General features: G+C 38.1%; 1 protein-coding gene across 1 annotated transcript; it reads right to left on the reverse strand.

Moving 5' to 3' along the window:
• Nucleotides 1-948: 948 nt before the first annotated feature.
• Nucleotides 949-12,299, reverse strand: sun2 (Sad1 and UNC84 domain containing 2). Its single transcript, XM_053617151.1, has 18 exons — nucleotides 11,983-12,299; nucleotides 6,837-6,954; nucleotides 6,636-6,748; nucleotides 6,309-6,473; nucleotides 5,615-5,674; nucleotides 5,434-5,527; nucleotides 5,298-5,359; nucleotides 4,965-5,074; nucleotides 4,719-4,832; nucleotides 4,549-4,602; nucleotides 4,405-4,448; nucleotides 4,145-4,295; nucleotides 3,731-3,955; nucleotides 3,056-3,140; nucleotides 2,703-2,818; nucleotides 2,407-2,574; nucleotides 2,140-2,232; nucleotides 949-1,912 (listed from the first exon to the last, which is right to left on the reverse strand). The coding sequence occupies exons 1-18, from the start codon at nucleotides 12,011-12,013 to the stop codon at nucleotides 1,796-1,798; spliced, it is 1,920 nt and encodes a 639-aa protein (XP_053473126.1). The 5' UTR covers nucleotides 12,014-12,299; the 3' UTR covers nucleotides 949-1,795.
• Nucleotides 12,300-14,968: the final 2,669 nt, after the last annotated feature.

Genomic DNA, 14,968 nt, shown 5'->3' on the forward strand with positions numbered 1-14,968 from the left:
AATGAATCTAGAATTTATAAAAGTTCAACTTTTTAAATGAAATTACAGAAAAAAAAATGAACTTTTCCATAATGTTCACATTTTTTTTTTTAGATGCATGTGCGTGTGTGTGTGTGTGTGTGTGTATGTGTGTATTTATTATTAATGAAATGGAAATCCATAAAAACAGATAGACAGCCTGGTTAAAAGGTACCTAATTAATAAGCTCAGCATGTCTTTGACAAGAAGAACGTTGAAATAAAACCAGTAGCTTAAAAAGTAAACGGAAAGTAAAAACGTAATGTAATTGTCACTCACCACACACAAATGTACCTCAAAATCTGTGTAATATAGAATACAGAATATATACAGTAAACTAGACACTGTATATACGCTGATAAATTCTACACAGAAATGGCAACTTATCACCTAAATTTTGAAATTATTGGCATTGTCATTACTGACAGAATCTAGCCAGTGACCTGCTATTATGAAGATATTATGTAAAAAATTGAGCTAAAAGCAATTAATTTACTTAGTGGAAATCATTAGACGAGCCTGAAGCTGCGTATCGGTTGAAATTTGTAACATGAAATGTCATCACGAATAAAGATTTCGAGCTATAGTATCGTACAACTATATGCATTGTACAGAACCGGCGTACACTGGCTGTACTCAAGATTTACGTTGCATTATGGGTAAAAATTACATAGTGTATCCACTATCCAGGGAACATAATTCGTCCAGTGAGAACTGGGACACTACAAAATGGCCGCATGCCACATAGTGCAGTATGTAGTGAACAAATTCGGATACGTCTTAGCATTTGAAATTAAATTTATGGGACGTTCAAATTGACGCAGATTTATATGGGACGGAGAGTTAACTCGATCCGTGATATTCCGAAATTAAACAATGTCCCAGTATGTTGAATGTAACTATAAAATGGATAAAAAGCATGACGTCTCGTTAAATAAATTTTTAAAAAATTTGTATAGTTGACGAGGAATAAAACACCGTAGCTGATTATTTTCCAATAACAGCACAGAGTGTTTTATTCCTTACCTGTACAGCTAATTATGGGTTTTAAACAATAAATTCTCAAAACATAACATTGTATTAATTTTGGACATACATGTTCTGTACGTTTTTGGAATTCAATTGATAAAATGTTCTAAGATTGGTACTTATACACACATGTAGAACACATTTTAGACAAATATATACAAACTTTAACTATAAAACTTCAACAGCTAGCCGGATTTACCCTCTCTCTAGCAAGAGAATTAAAAAAAATGCTAATACTGTTGATAACGAACGCCTCCGATTAGCATTGTGCTAATGACTTGGTGCTAATCAGTCGTTTAGAATTTATTCATTGGTACACGTTGGTCTACTTTCCTTCGAAAGGCCATACCAGTAGAAAAAAATAAATCAATAAATAAGAAGTACATTCCTTAGGAGTTAGTCAGCAAATAGTGCAAATGGTGGAATACTTTTTTTTTCTTCCCTGTTTGCATATCTTTTTTTTTTTTTTTAACTCATTTTTTACGAATATATTTAGATATTTTTATATATATTACCATACGATCCATTACTAAACACATACTGTAACCCTGTGGTTGTTTGTTCAGTGTGTGCGGCGTGTGATGGAGGAACATGAAGATCTTGAGGTCATGAACAGCTTGATATTTCTCCATCACACTAATGTTTTGAAGGTTTAGCGTTAGTTTAGGAGCGTTTGTGACTTTCAGGTCATTGCTAAAATTTTGTTGCATAGATAGGTAAAACGCTGTCCTTCTTTACGTTTCTCTCTTTAGGCGGACGCGGGCTGGCCGTGGACCCTGAAGCGATACACACAGGTGTACTCGGGGTGACCCCAATTACTGAGGATCCTCAACTCCACCAGCCCAAACACCTCAGTCCGAGAGTGCTGAAACACACAAGCCACAAAAGTCCAAATATTCACACGCAAATCCGTTTATTCGTAATATTCCAATATTTAGTATTTAGAGCTGAAGCCGGGTTCAGTCAAAATATATCTAATTGTTCATTAACTGGGATCGGTTTAAAAACAGACACGTCAACACTGTAGCTGTTTGGGACTCTTTTTTTTTTTTTTTTTGTATTATTATTATTTTTCCGAATTCACTCTCTCACCTGCACTTCGAAGGTCTGGACAGGTTCTCCGTCCTGGTCGTAAACGAAAGTCCCGAGAAGTTTCCCGTCCTTGTCCTCCTCGTTGATCATTCCCTAGAAGAACGTGCGAGTTGTAAATTTCAATCAAAAAGCGAACAAACTGGAGCACGCCGTGGCAACGAGACGTAAACGCTCACAGCAGGATTCACAGGTTTATATGTATATTCATGCGTGTTAATTATTATTTTTTTGCTAGCGTGGCTGTACAGAATGTGTGTCTGGACTCACGTAAACGGCAAAGTCTTTCGGGGCGCTGTCGATGTGTCCAGTGGGGGAGAGAACTCGGGGCAGGTGCTCCAGGGTGACGCGAGTGATTTGTACAGGGTGAGACAGAGCGATGACCAGGAAGCCTTCGGAACCACGGAACGGCCAGCACTTACCGGGGTAGAGCTCAGGCTGTGGTCACACACACACACACACACACACACACACACACACACACACACACACACGATGATAGTATGATGATAGTGAGATATAACTCTCTGTGTGTTTGTGTGTGCTTGTGTGCGCGTGTGTGTTACCTGTATAACAGTGCGAGGACTTTCAGAAGGATACCACAGAGGAAATCCAAACAGGCTGATACATGCTGATCTGGTGTGATACGTCTCTGAGCAGCGAGTGTTTACCACACTGGCACCTACACACACACACATACACACAACTTATGGTTCCTTAGCTACACATTAATGTCTAATACTCTTATACTGAAATGATGCTTGAAACAAAAACAAACAAACAAAAAAAAGAAAAGTACATGTAACAGAAGGAACAGAACAGACAATAACATCTTTTTTTTTTTTTCATTGTTGTTTCAGGTTTACAAACACCAAGTCATGTTTAACACTTAACCTCCATATAAGGATTAATACGTTACCTGAAGACTCCAGCGCGTAGTCGGCCATTCCAATCCCATCAGCCCTGTGGAGGCTCAGCGCCCTGTGCACGATGCGTTCGACATCCTGTGACATCAGAAATTAGAACAACATTTATCATGTCACGTAGTGGCAATGTAAACAGGGCAGTGGATATGTGGAGGATAAAAACAGCTCAGAGAGGGTCTGCGAAAATACACACACACACACACACACACACACTCTCTATATTTACCGTGGGAAACTGTACATGTAAGCATGTAAAATACATATAATATTATATATATATATATATATATATATATATATATATATATATATATATATATATATATATTTTACACACACACATTTAAACAGTTTCCTGTTTCTAGTCACCCTGGTGTACTTAATTTTTTTTTTAAAATATCAATGGAAATATAGTTCACATATATTTCTCTATGAATTCATAGGTGTGCCAATAATTGTTGCACAGCTATATTAAAAATTTTTTTTTTGGATAAACCTGTGTTGTGTTTAATTGTTTGATATCCATGAGAGCAGAGTCTTTTTGTGAATGTTTTTAACAAAAGATCAAAAGATTAAACAGAAGACAACTGTTCACAGGTTTCTTTGCTCATATTTACCAAGGGTGTCAATATTAGTGGCGGACACTGTAAATATATACACACACACACCGTTACGCTGACTGCTCCCACTCCTTCCTCCTGCAGCGTCTCTCCCACCGTCCTCCACACATCTACCCTCTCCTTATCCTCTCTCTCCTGTCCCAATCTGTCCAGTATTTTCTTTTCCAGGTCCTCCAGCGCCCTCTGCAGCTCAGGACGCGTCACTGCATCGCGCTCGGAGTTACCTGAATCAGACAGATGCTGCAGAAGCCAATCAGAGAGCTCCGTCTTTAACTAGAGGACGGGAAGAAGATATCGTTATCAATTTTTAGTTATCCACGGCATTATAAGATTCATATAAACCTGTGATTTGCAGCAGCTGTCAGTCACTACCTTCCAACCAATCAGAATCAACGGTTCTTCAGCTGGGTGGTATACACACCGTTAATGTGAATAGAAATTAGTGTGCGCGAGGGTGTGTACCTTCCTGTTCTGAGATTCCTGGGCGTCCATTCTGCGACTCAAGCGTTCAGAGGCTGAGTGAAGTCTGGACACGTCCAGTCTCAGATCGGAAATCTGATTCTGCATTCCAGCATTTTCCTCTTTAATCAGGCTGCGATGCTCAGAGTCAACACTAGGTGGAGACAAATCCAAAGTACACACATTTGAAAAAAATAAAAATAAAAATTTAATGTGGTTTAGCAGAACACTGATGAAGTAGGATGTCTGTAATACACACTTACTTCCTCGTTCGAATTTTCAGGTCTTGCACATCCATTTGCAACATCTACACACACACACACGCGAATATGCAGAATAGAGAATAACATTGCATGTAATGCTGGGACTGAGTGAACGTGTGTGTGTGTGTGTGTGTATTTTCTCACCTCGTATGTGTGCTTCTGCTTTTCTCCATCTTGTTTCAGTAACTTGATCTCTTTCTAAGTTAAGGTAGAGAGAGAAAGTCCGAGTTGTGACGCTGTGTTTTTACATTGTGACGAGTATAAACGCGATTCTTGCGACTTAAACATCTGGATTGCTCTATTCACTTTCTCACCAGCACATCATCTAAATCTCTGTCTCTCTCCTCAAGCCATTTGGTCTCTCGGTCACGGAGATCGGCGTAGAGTTCGTCTTTTAGAGCTGCAAAACTCGCATAGGCATCACGCTCCTGAGAGAGAGAGAGAGAGAGAGAGAGAAAAAGAGAGAGAGAGAGAACTCAGAAACCAACAGCACTGTTGAATAGGTATTCACTCAGATTCATTCAGATGCATTAACTGTTGAAGGAAGTGACATCACTTACATCCACACGAGGCTGAACCTGCGTGTGTGCTTTGGGGCGGGGCTGAACCGGAGGCGCTCGAGCTGAACGGGGAAACAGGGCAGTAACCCAGGGATAACAGTACCACACACCTGCAATGACACACACCTGCTGTCAACACCAACACACCAGCAGATAACATCTGGAATGTCTCTGCTTGATGTTTCTCTGCTCAGCAGGTAAGCTGTGTGTGTGTGCGTGCGAGTTTTCAAAATACGACACGTCAATATTTTCTTACTGCATTTTTACATTTATTTTGTAACACCTGGGAGCAGCTCTTTACGAAGCACTTCGAGAAGGTGTATACGCACTCACCGAAAAGCAGCAGGACGAGGAGGAGGAGGAGGAGAAGGGTCTTCCTCACACCGGCAGTGCACCTGAGGAGAGATATAAGAGCGTGGTAATGTAGAGCACACACACTCAAATACTCACACACTCACACAGAGCTTACCTGCTGAGCAGAGAAACATCAAGCAGAGACATCCCAGATGTTATACTGTACCATGCCACACCTAGCCAGAAATACACCACTGCAAAGGCATGGGCTGAACAAACAAAGTAAGCACGAGTTATAAACATGCTGGTATTTTGGAGGAGTGCGAGTATGATATATATATATATGAATCTCACACCTGGGGCAGTCAGTGCGTCTCCGCGTCCTGTTGATCCTTCTAATGGAGTGTGAGCAGGGCCTGGGGGGTGGAGGGGTAATAGATTTTATTTGATTGCTTACCTAATCATTTAACCAATTCCTAAAATAAAATCAAACACTCATGAGGACAACGTTGTGGGTGTGGTCCTCTGGAAGTTTTTGTCAAGATATTGGATAATACATATATAAATAAAAGTAGCTAGGGAGTTAAATAAATAAATAAATAAATAAAGCTATATTAGACATACAGCTATGATTCACGGATGGTACAGAAATTTCAGAAATAAAAGCGTTTTAGTGTTACTGAGACCCACTGCCGGTCATAAGTTTACATCATCCTCAACCTGAATCGCACGAGTGAGCGAGGAGGAAGTGAACAGACAGCCAGACAGGAAACAGGAAGATGGTGCGGTTGAGCTGAGAGAGCAACCCGAGAAACGCGCACGCACTGCACTCGTTTCATACGCATCTATAAACATGAATCATCAGACTACTAGTGTGACATCCCCGTCATTATACATACACTATATACAGTCCCCTCCGAAAGTATTGGAACAGAATCCACCTCGCTGTTCTGGTACTTTTGGAGGGGACTGTAATTCATTAATTAAATAATTCATTCATTCTTGCATGTGTAAGGTACTTTTTTTTCCCCCCCGCCTCCACACGCTCACCAGTGGTCGTGTTGTGCATGTTGCTGCTCCGGCCGTATCCTTCCTCTGAGGAGGAATATCCCGAGGAGAAACCTGATGGATCCATCTGAGTCGAAGTGCTCGAGGCTGAAGCGGTCAAAGGGGACACGGTGCTGCTCGGGGCCCGGAAAGCAGAACTCTTCCTCGCTGGTGACACGAGACAATTAGACAATAATAATAATAATAATAATAATAATAATAATAATAATAATAATAATACACACTGTGATTTATTTATTTATTTATTTATACCAGAGAACAAAGTGTAAAAGGTGCTTGTCCGTCTGATAATTAGAAACCAGAACTGACCTGTGAGGAACTCGCTCGTGCTCGGATTCTGGGATTTGCTCACATTGCTGCCGTTGCTGGGGCTGAGAGAAGCTCCACCCCCTTTGCGGGTTCCCATTTTCCTCTTGAAGACCCTGGAAAAATTAACAGATGCGTACAGAGAGGCACGCGTTGCTTCCTGAGATGATATACAGCACGTACACTCGTATGACATACGCTTACCTCACGGGACTCTCTCTATAAGAGATTTGTCCTACAGATCCGGTAGAGCTGGTGCTCGCCGTGTCATCGTCGAGTGGGTAGGGTCTGTTCGACACCAACCGCGCACTACGCCTTGACTCTACAGGACGAGAGACAGGGGAGAACAGTTCATTCTTAATCACGTAAGCTAAGTCACTGTGACTCAAGGCAAAAAAACTATACTACCAAACTAGCGATATTTAACTTCGCAAATATCAGCTCACAAAATAAGAAGTGTTTGACCTAAATTGTGCTTAAAAGTAACAAGACCACCTTTTATTTTCAAATAACTCCACTCATGGTCACACTAAACAAATGGACATTTTTCTTCTACTGCCTCTCCGTTTGCATAGCGAACTAGTTCACTGCAGTGGAGTATTTTTTAAACAAGTCCAAGTTGGCATAAACTGGTAACCCTGTCGTTAACTGTCCTGTCTGCTGCACCTCCCCCAGCAACGGGCATCGTGATCCCTGCCTCAATAGGCCTCTATTACCGCTTATTACAGTTCATATTTGTGCCCAATAAGTGCAATAATAACTCTATGGGTGTAAATGGGGCAGGGCGCACACTGCCCCAAAATTGTGCAACTAACATCTAACAAGGCACGCAAATCAATGAAGTCACCTTATATCTTTCATATTTCATTTAAATTATGGTACGCACTGCGTAGGTCAATTTTAACACTCGAAATGTGAAACTCGTGCATGTACAGTAGGAAAAATACATCCATTAATCTGCATAAGCTCTGTGATATACCCTTGAGAGTAGCTTGGAAGTAATTAAGTCAATTAAAAAAAAATAAATAATAAAAAAAATCATTGGATGTCCACTGAACTGTGATTACTTTAGTATGGTAGGCTGTATGGTTACAATGATTTCGCCATCATTTAAATTTTTTTTTTTAACGGATTAAGCTTTTTTTTTTTTTTTTACATAACCATTTCTTCTTATACACTGCGAAAATGACATCTTAGCAAAGAAAAATATCCAATTCTTATTATCATAATTACGATAAACCAAATTGTTAAACTATTTCTACACACGTTTACCATATTCAAGCTTTAACTTCTCATTTATTATTACATTGACAGATAACTGCTTTTGTTTCTAGACAGAAGTAATGTTTCAACTTAGCAGAATTACCTGCCAACAAAACAAGATTTTGTTTGATTTCAAGTTTGATGAGTAAATATGTCAAGAAATTGTTTTAACAACCTTAGTATTTGTTTTTTTATAACCTTATGATAGAAAATACTAGATGCATCTGACTGGATTCAAGATATTTTTACTTGCCAAGATGTCACTTTTCAGGATTCTGTGAAATGGGACCAAAACAAACCCCATTTGTTCAAAGTTCCATTAGTCTACTAGCCGACTTTTATCATATGTAATGTAAATATGTAAGATCTGGTATTAACATTAATATTAATTTCCACCGCAGTTACTATGCGACTCCAACTTACTGCATTCACTGAAGGTAAAAATGTCAAATATTTATTTCACTGTACACAGTAGCTGAAGTCTACTACATGCCAAGTATGCTAATCTTTAACCACTACATATTTTCAAAGCAGTTAACCACACACACACAGAACAGAAACAGAGTGATAAAATATAGCATCACACACCACCACCACTGCAATGTTTTGTTGTCAGGGACAACGCTGAGCCTCACCAAACAACTGAAGGGGATTTTCTTGCTAACACTGATCAAACAATTTGATAAATAACTATAAATAAAGAACAATAAGATTAAATTATCTTCAAAAATCTTTCTTAAGGCTCTCTAAAGCATAATCCTAGAGGGAAATCCTAATCCTGCTACCTCTGGCTAATCAGAACTCTGTGCTGCATTTTGCTAGCAAAAGATTAGCCGATAGCATGAAGTAAAATAACAAAAAAAAATGAAAAAAATAAAATCGAACTATTTTGACAAAATGTCATGAATATACTGTTTCCTATCATTATACCCATACTAGGGATGTCACGATAGAAAAATCTAGTAGTTGGTACCGATACCACCAAAAGTACACGATACTCGATACCACGGTATGGTTTAAAAAAAAAAAAAAATTTTTTTTTACAAAATAAATAAAATTTTCAACTCCTGGAGGACATCCTCCTCTTGAAAATACTGGCAAAAAGAGAGAGAGATAGGAATATTTTAGTTATCGAACACTATCTGACAATGACTAATAAAACAGTGCTAATAACATGCCCTATTAGCTAAGTGCTAATAACAAGTGCTAACGTGCACTCCTAAACGCATGCGCTCTCTCTCACACACACACCTTATACTCTGAATACAAGCATTAGTTTAAATTCACTGATATGGTGGCAGGCCAAAACGATTTATTAAAAGCATGAACATGTGAATAATTATTAGTGACATTAGGCTACATTTAGCTGACAGGACACGGGCTGAATGGCGATGCATGGTGGCCCATTAGGAGATAGTTTATAACACTGCAGTGCGTTAGCATTGTTAACAAATAACTGGCTATCGCTAACATTACATGGAGCATAACGTTAGCTGGTTTCATGACCACTGTGCCAGCTGCCTCAATCAAATATAATATATGACCGTCTTTCAGGTGCTTCGCCAAATTCCAGGAGTTTCCTCGATTTGTTTGAAATGAACGATAGCATCGGTTACACACCGGCAACCGATTCTACCTTTCCTCTCAACAAGCTTTCCTCTCTTTGCCTCTCAACGAGCTTTCCTCTCTTTGCCTCTCAACGAGTCAGGGTGGAGCTAAACTTGTTTCCATCTTCAGTAGTTTTTCCCCATGCACTTGTAGGCGTTCTTCTTCTTCTTTACCACTTCTAACACTTGCGCGTATTTGCTGCCCCCATCAGTTCCGGAGGAATTACAACCACGGTAACTTCATTACCAACGGTAACAACGCTAATGCAGAAAAACAAGTACCGTCAGGTTTTAAGAATGTTGGTACTGACTTGATACCTAAGTATTGGTTCTCGTGACATCCCTATAACATACTGAATACGCAGTATGAGTAAGCATGTTTGATGTCTTGTCAGCCATTTTGTTTTCCATAACTGTCCTTTTTCAACACTTTCAAGGGAGCGTTGAGGTTCAGTTAAACATTATTTCTGTAATATCTGGGTGGCTTTTAGATGTTTTGTAGCCTGGTGTGAAGAAATACACAGCATTAACGCCAAACAAATAAGAAAAATTGGTTAAAAGGACTTAATCCTCATTCAATTTCTGATCCTGCTAATAGGCTAAAGCAGGAATAATACTTGACCTACATGCTAATGGGCTAATTAGCGTTATCCAGCATACTACTGGAATGTGTTCTCTCTCTCTCTCTCTGTATGTGTGTGTGAGAGAGAGAGAAGGCTAAGATGTTAAAGACAAGTCACGCTGCAGGTAAATTGATTCAGTCGTGGCAATTCACATGACTTCCCTTCACTTAAAGCATTTAAAAGCCAAAAGGAATCCTTTTTTTTTTTTTTTTTTTTAAAAATATACATATTTTTGGCCACTAGCTGCGTTTCTCTTGAATAAATGTAATAACCAGCTGTGTTTATTCAAACCTCACACTTTTTAATACACACACATATATCTTGGTTTTCAGGCAGCTAACAAAAGTGGCAGTAAACAGCAGCTAGAACTGTGTTTGGGGGGGACACCAAAGATTTGGCGTAATTATTAGTTACTGAGTTTAAAAACACCTAGCTGTGGTTCCGTTTAAGCCCTGAGAAGCTAAGGTCTCCATGCTAAAAAAAAAAAAAAAAAAAAAAAAAAACACACACCAACCCCACACACACACACACAACAGAATTTGTAATGGTTTTAATGGGAATTGTATTGGTCCCATGGAAACTGTAATGGTCCCTGTTGGGTCTCTACTGGTAATTTGTCACCTTCTATTGGTGGCATGTTATGTCTAGTGGATACCATTAAGGACCGACGTCCTTTTGGTAATGGTTTTAACAGTTAACTGCTGATGGTTTGTAATGGTATTTGTGTTTTTAAAAATGTAATTGCATTGTTTTATGAGTAAGAAATAAAACAATGTGTCATGATGTTGATTATTTACCAATAACAGCACAAACCAAAGTGTTTTATTCCTTTTAAACCAGCGCAATCTGCCAACGATTATGATTACCCTTTTTTTTTTTTTTTTTTTAAATTAAAGAATGATACATTTAAAAAAAAACAAAAAATTTAATCCATTTAATATTATGGAATATCTTTAAGACAAGCTTGTTCCTGTTCTCACTTACGTTATGTTTTATAGACTTTCTGTCCTCATCATACCTACCATACAATCCCTACAGAAAAAACAACAACAACAACAACAACAACAACAACAACAACAACAGAAGAAACCCTCACAGAATTTGTAATGGTTTTAATGGGAATCGGAGTGGTTTTAATAGAAACTGGTCATTTGTTGACTTCTGTTGGTGGCAATGTTACATCTAGTAGATACCAATAAGGACCAGTAATGGTAATAGTATTAATGGTTAGGTGATGGTTTGTAATGCCAGTTGTAGTGGAAACCATTAGAATGTCTGTGATGGTTTCTATTGGGGTTTTTTTCCCCCCCAACAGGGATGGCAACACACTACAGCTTATTGAATTGCGTGCGTGCGTGCGTGTGTGTGTGTGTGAGAGTGAGTGAGTGAGTGAGTGAAAGATAGAAAGAAAGGGCAATGGAAACTGCTGCTGGAATGAACCTCCATCTTCATGCGCGCGCACTCACTCACTCACACGTGCTATACAAAAACAGTGTTTAATAATTAATTTTATTTTTTTTTGAACAATAAGAAGATGAACTAATATCTAAAACTAATCGTTATCCACATAATTTCTTATTACTTGGTAATTCATCAAAGTTACATTGATCTTGATGACGTTGTACAGTATTTAGAACCAAAACAAGGCAAATGCTGCAGATGTGCAAAGCTATAAACTCACTCATCCGCTCTCAATACAAACTCAGGACTTTATCAAATACTGCCCTTAAGATTAAATATCCGACCAGAAACAACAACAACAACAACAACAACAAAAACGATGCAAACCAATATTTGTTTCCTAAAAATAAAAACGGACGCGCAGGACAGGCTGCACTATATTTCAGTCTTACTCACCACCCTGTTGGCTTTCTGATAACGAAGGCATCGAGCTGGCAGATTAAAGCACACACTACCGAAGATAACACACCCCAAACACGCACAATGCTGCTCTGGACCTTGAAATAAAAATAACGGAGGAAGAGAGTAAGGAGGCCAGGAGGAAACAGTGACAGTTATAGCAGGAAGCAGGCTGTTGACAATTAAAAGCTCCGCCTCGGAGTTATTTTCAAAATGCGCGACCGGGTCATAGATTAGCTGTGAAATGTCACCACCTGGTGGTCAGATTGACAAACTACACCCCCACCGAACACTACTTCATAATGGAGGTCCGGTGAAGATGGAGCAAAGCAAAGCAGTTTGTTCAGTGTTTGAAGTGAAAATAGAGATAATATGTCAAAAATTCAACTCATTGTAGCAAAAAAAAGTACTTAATTGAAACCTACTTTTACATGTTAACGTTTTCAACTGATGTTAAATGAAGTTAATTCCATGTTTTTGTGTAAAAAAAAAAAAACCCACTACAAATAACGTTTATTACTTAAAACTGTTCAAAATGATCTTCACTTTAAAACAAAGTTTCTTTAAAGTTTCTGTAAGTTTGCAATATTTACTTAGTGTTAGATCGAATTTGTCTTGCTGCCTATAGCAGATTTGCGTTAGCTACTCAAATCGATGTTAGTCTAACCAGGCATTAGTAAAAAATAAATAAATTATATATATATATGTGTGTGTGTGTGTGTGTGTGTGTGTGTGTGTGTGTGTGTGTATATCCATATATATCCATATATATATATATATATATATATATATATATATATATATATATATATATATATATAAATGGTCAGCAGAAAGCAAATTAACATGCTTTTTCAAACAAAAAAATTAAATGGAGGTCATGTCTTCTTGGGAGATAAAGAGATATGAGGCGTATTATACCAGTCTTTGGTTACTCCAGCATATTGAAATATTTTCCTGAGGTAGGGTCAGGGGCGCTCATCCTCAAGTTCCACACTGCAGTTGAGCGACTTATCCAGCTTAAAACGCAAACAGGTAGCTATAGTGCTAACTACATACACTGTGTAGCATGAGAAGGTCAGCGCAGATGACAAATTGTCATGATTCTTGGTAGATTTTTCAACATTGGTGAAGGACACTAAACTGAAATGGCTGGAGGCTAAATTTGATATTTACATTTACATTGACATTTTATGGCATTTGGCGGACACCCTTATCCAGAACGACTTATATTTATACATTATAGGTTATACATCTGAGCAGGGTTGAGGGTTAAGGGCCTTTCTCAAGGGCCCAACAGTGGCAGCTTGCTGGTGCTGGAGTTTGAACTCATGACCTTCCAATTAGTAGCCCAATGTCTTAACCACTGATGAGAAAATGAAAGACCTTCAAGATTTGTAAGGAGTACTTTAAAGGCCTATATAAAAATTTAAGGAGCGTAAAGTTTAAAAACAATTTTCTAGAAGAGTGAAAATAAATAATAAAGTTGACTCTTTCACTGAATAACACTAATTAATAACACCTATATTATTGTACCTGGATTTTAATTTTTAGGAAAATTTCACATTTTTTGTAGCTACACTTTTTTGGTGATGGTGGTTGTTGATGCAAAAATAGTGTCTCACAAATATAGCATTGTCATGATACTATAAACATATCTTACGATACTATACAAGCTGAAGTATCACAATACCACACAATATTGCATTAATTCATAATTCAAGTCTACAAAACGAGCCAAATTTACAGAAATAAATGAAAACTTTCTTCTTAATACTTTATAAATGAGAATGAATAACTGGCTGTTGGAACAATCTCAGGAACAATCGTACAGTTTGCAAACAGCTAATTAGCTAGCAGTGTGCCACATATTTCATCATAAAGCCATTTTGTCTGCACTTGATCGTTGCCACCACACGGGGGAGACATTACACCACGGTCCGAGTTGAAACTGACGGACTCTATTCACCTGCTGTCTGTTTTACTATTTTCTTTTAAAAAAAATTTAAAGCTCATGTATTTAGTATTCTTGCTTGGACATTGAAAAATATTTGAAAAATATTTTAAGTAAGTTAAATCCTATGACCTTTATCTAACAGGTGCATCTAAGATTAGCCATTAATCCCTTACTTGTGGTACCTGTGGTGTTTACACCTTATAAAATTATATTTTAAAAAATTATATTTACTATATTTATTTAGACAGGAAGAGGAAGTACTTTGTGTAATGTCAGTGTAAAATGAAGAAGGAGAAGAAGAAGACATGGAATCTTTCATTTATCAGTGCAATGCTAACTCCTTACTGCTGGAAGTTGTTGCTAGTTAAACTAGCTAGCTAACATTTACAGTATAGTCTCTACTGTTTGACTAAAAGTGAAACCCTTTGAGATACTTCACGTATAAGAAGTCAAGCTGTAAAAAAAATTCACCTGAACTTTTCTCGTTACAGTGTAGCTGTGTGTCTCACAGAGTGTTCGTGCCAACTATAAGAACTGGCGAGAGTGAGTTTCAGTATAATTGAAACAAATACCTCAACATGTATTACATTATATACACATGTATATCTTTATATATTATGATATACACACATACAGTATACTGTATAAAGCAGCAATAACAGAACAATTACATTAGAATCGTAGCATTTCATTGGTTTGTTTGACAGATTTATCTTTTGCTTAATTGAGTTTGGTTTGGTTCCAGTGTCTCATCCTCACGGTGAATGGTTTCAGACTCTGTAAGTGTGTGTGAGTGTGTTTGAGAGAAAGAGAGAGGAAGAGTCTGTGTGGGATGTTGTCCTTGGCTCCTTGGCTTCAAAACTCCAGGCTAGCAAGTTTATGTTAGCATGCTAGTCAGCCCAGAGAGGCGCTAGTACTGTTCCACAAATAGTCTCAGTTTGTACGTTGCCCTGTTTTCCTTCATTCAGGGTAACCCTCTTTTCTTTTTTTATTTAGGTTGAAAGGAGATAAAAATTTGAAATACTT

The sequence above is a fragment of the Ictalurus furcatus genome, chromosome 27 (genome assembly GCF_023375685.1).
Source record: "Ictalurus furcatus strain D&B chromosome 27, Billie_1.0, whole genome shotgun sequence".
Taxonomy (NCBI): Eukaryota; Metazoa; Chordata; class Actinopteri; order Siluriformes; family Ictaluridae; genus Ictalurus; species Ictalurus furcatus.

Coding starts and splice junctions, on each gene's coding strand:
- sun2 (XM_053617151.1), bottom strand. CDS start 12,013: ATGCCTTCGTTATCAGAAAGCCAACAGGGTG. Junction 5,528..5,614: donor AGACGCACTGACTGCCCCAG/GTGTGAGATTCA, acceptor TTGTTTGTTCAG/CCCATGCCTTTGCAGTGGTG. Junction 3,956..4,144: donor AGGAATCTCAGAACAGGAAG/GTACACACCCTC, acceptor CCCGTCCTCTAG/TTAAAGACGGAGCTCTCTGA.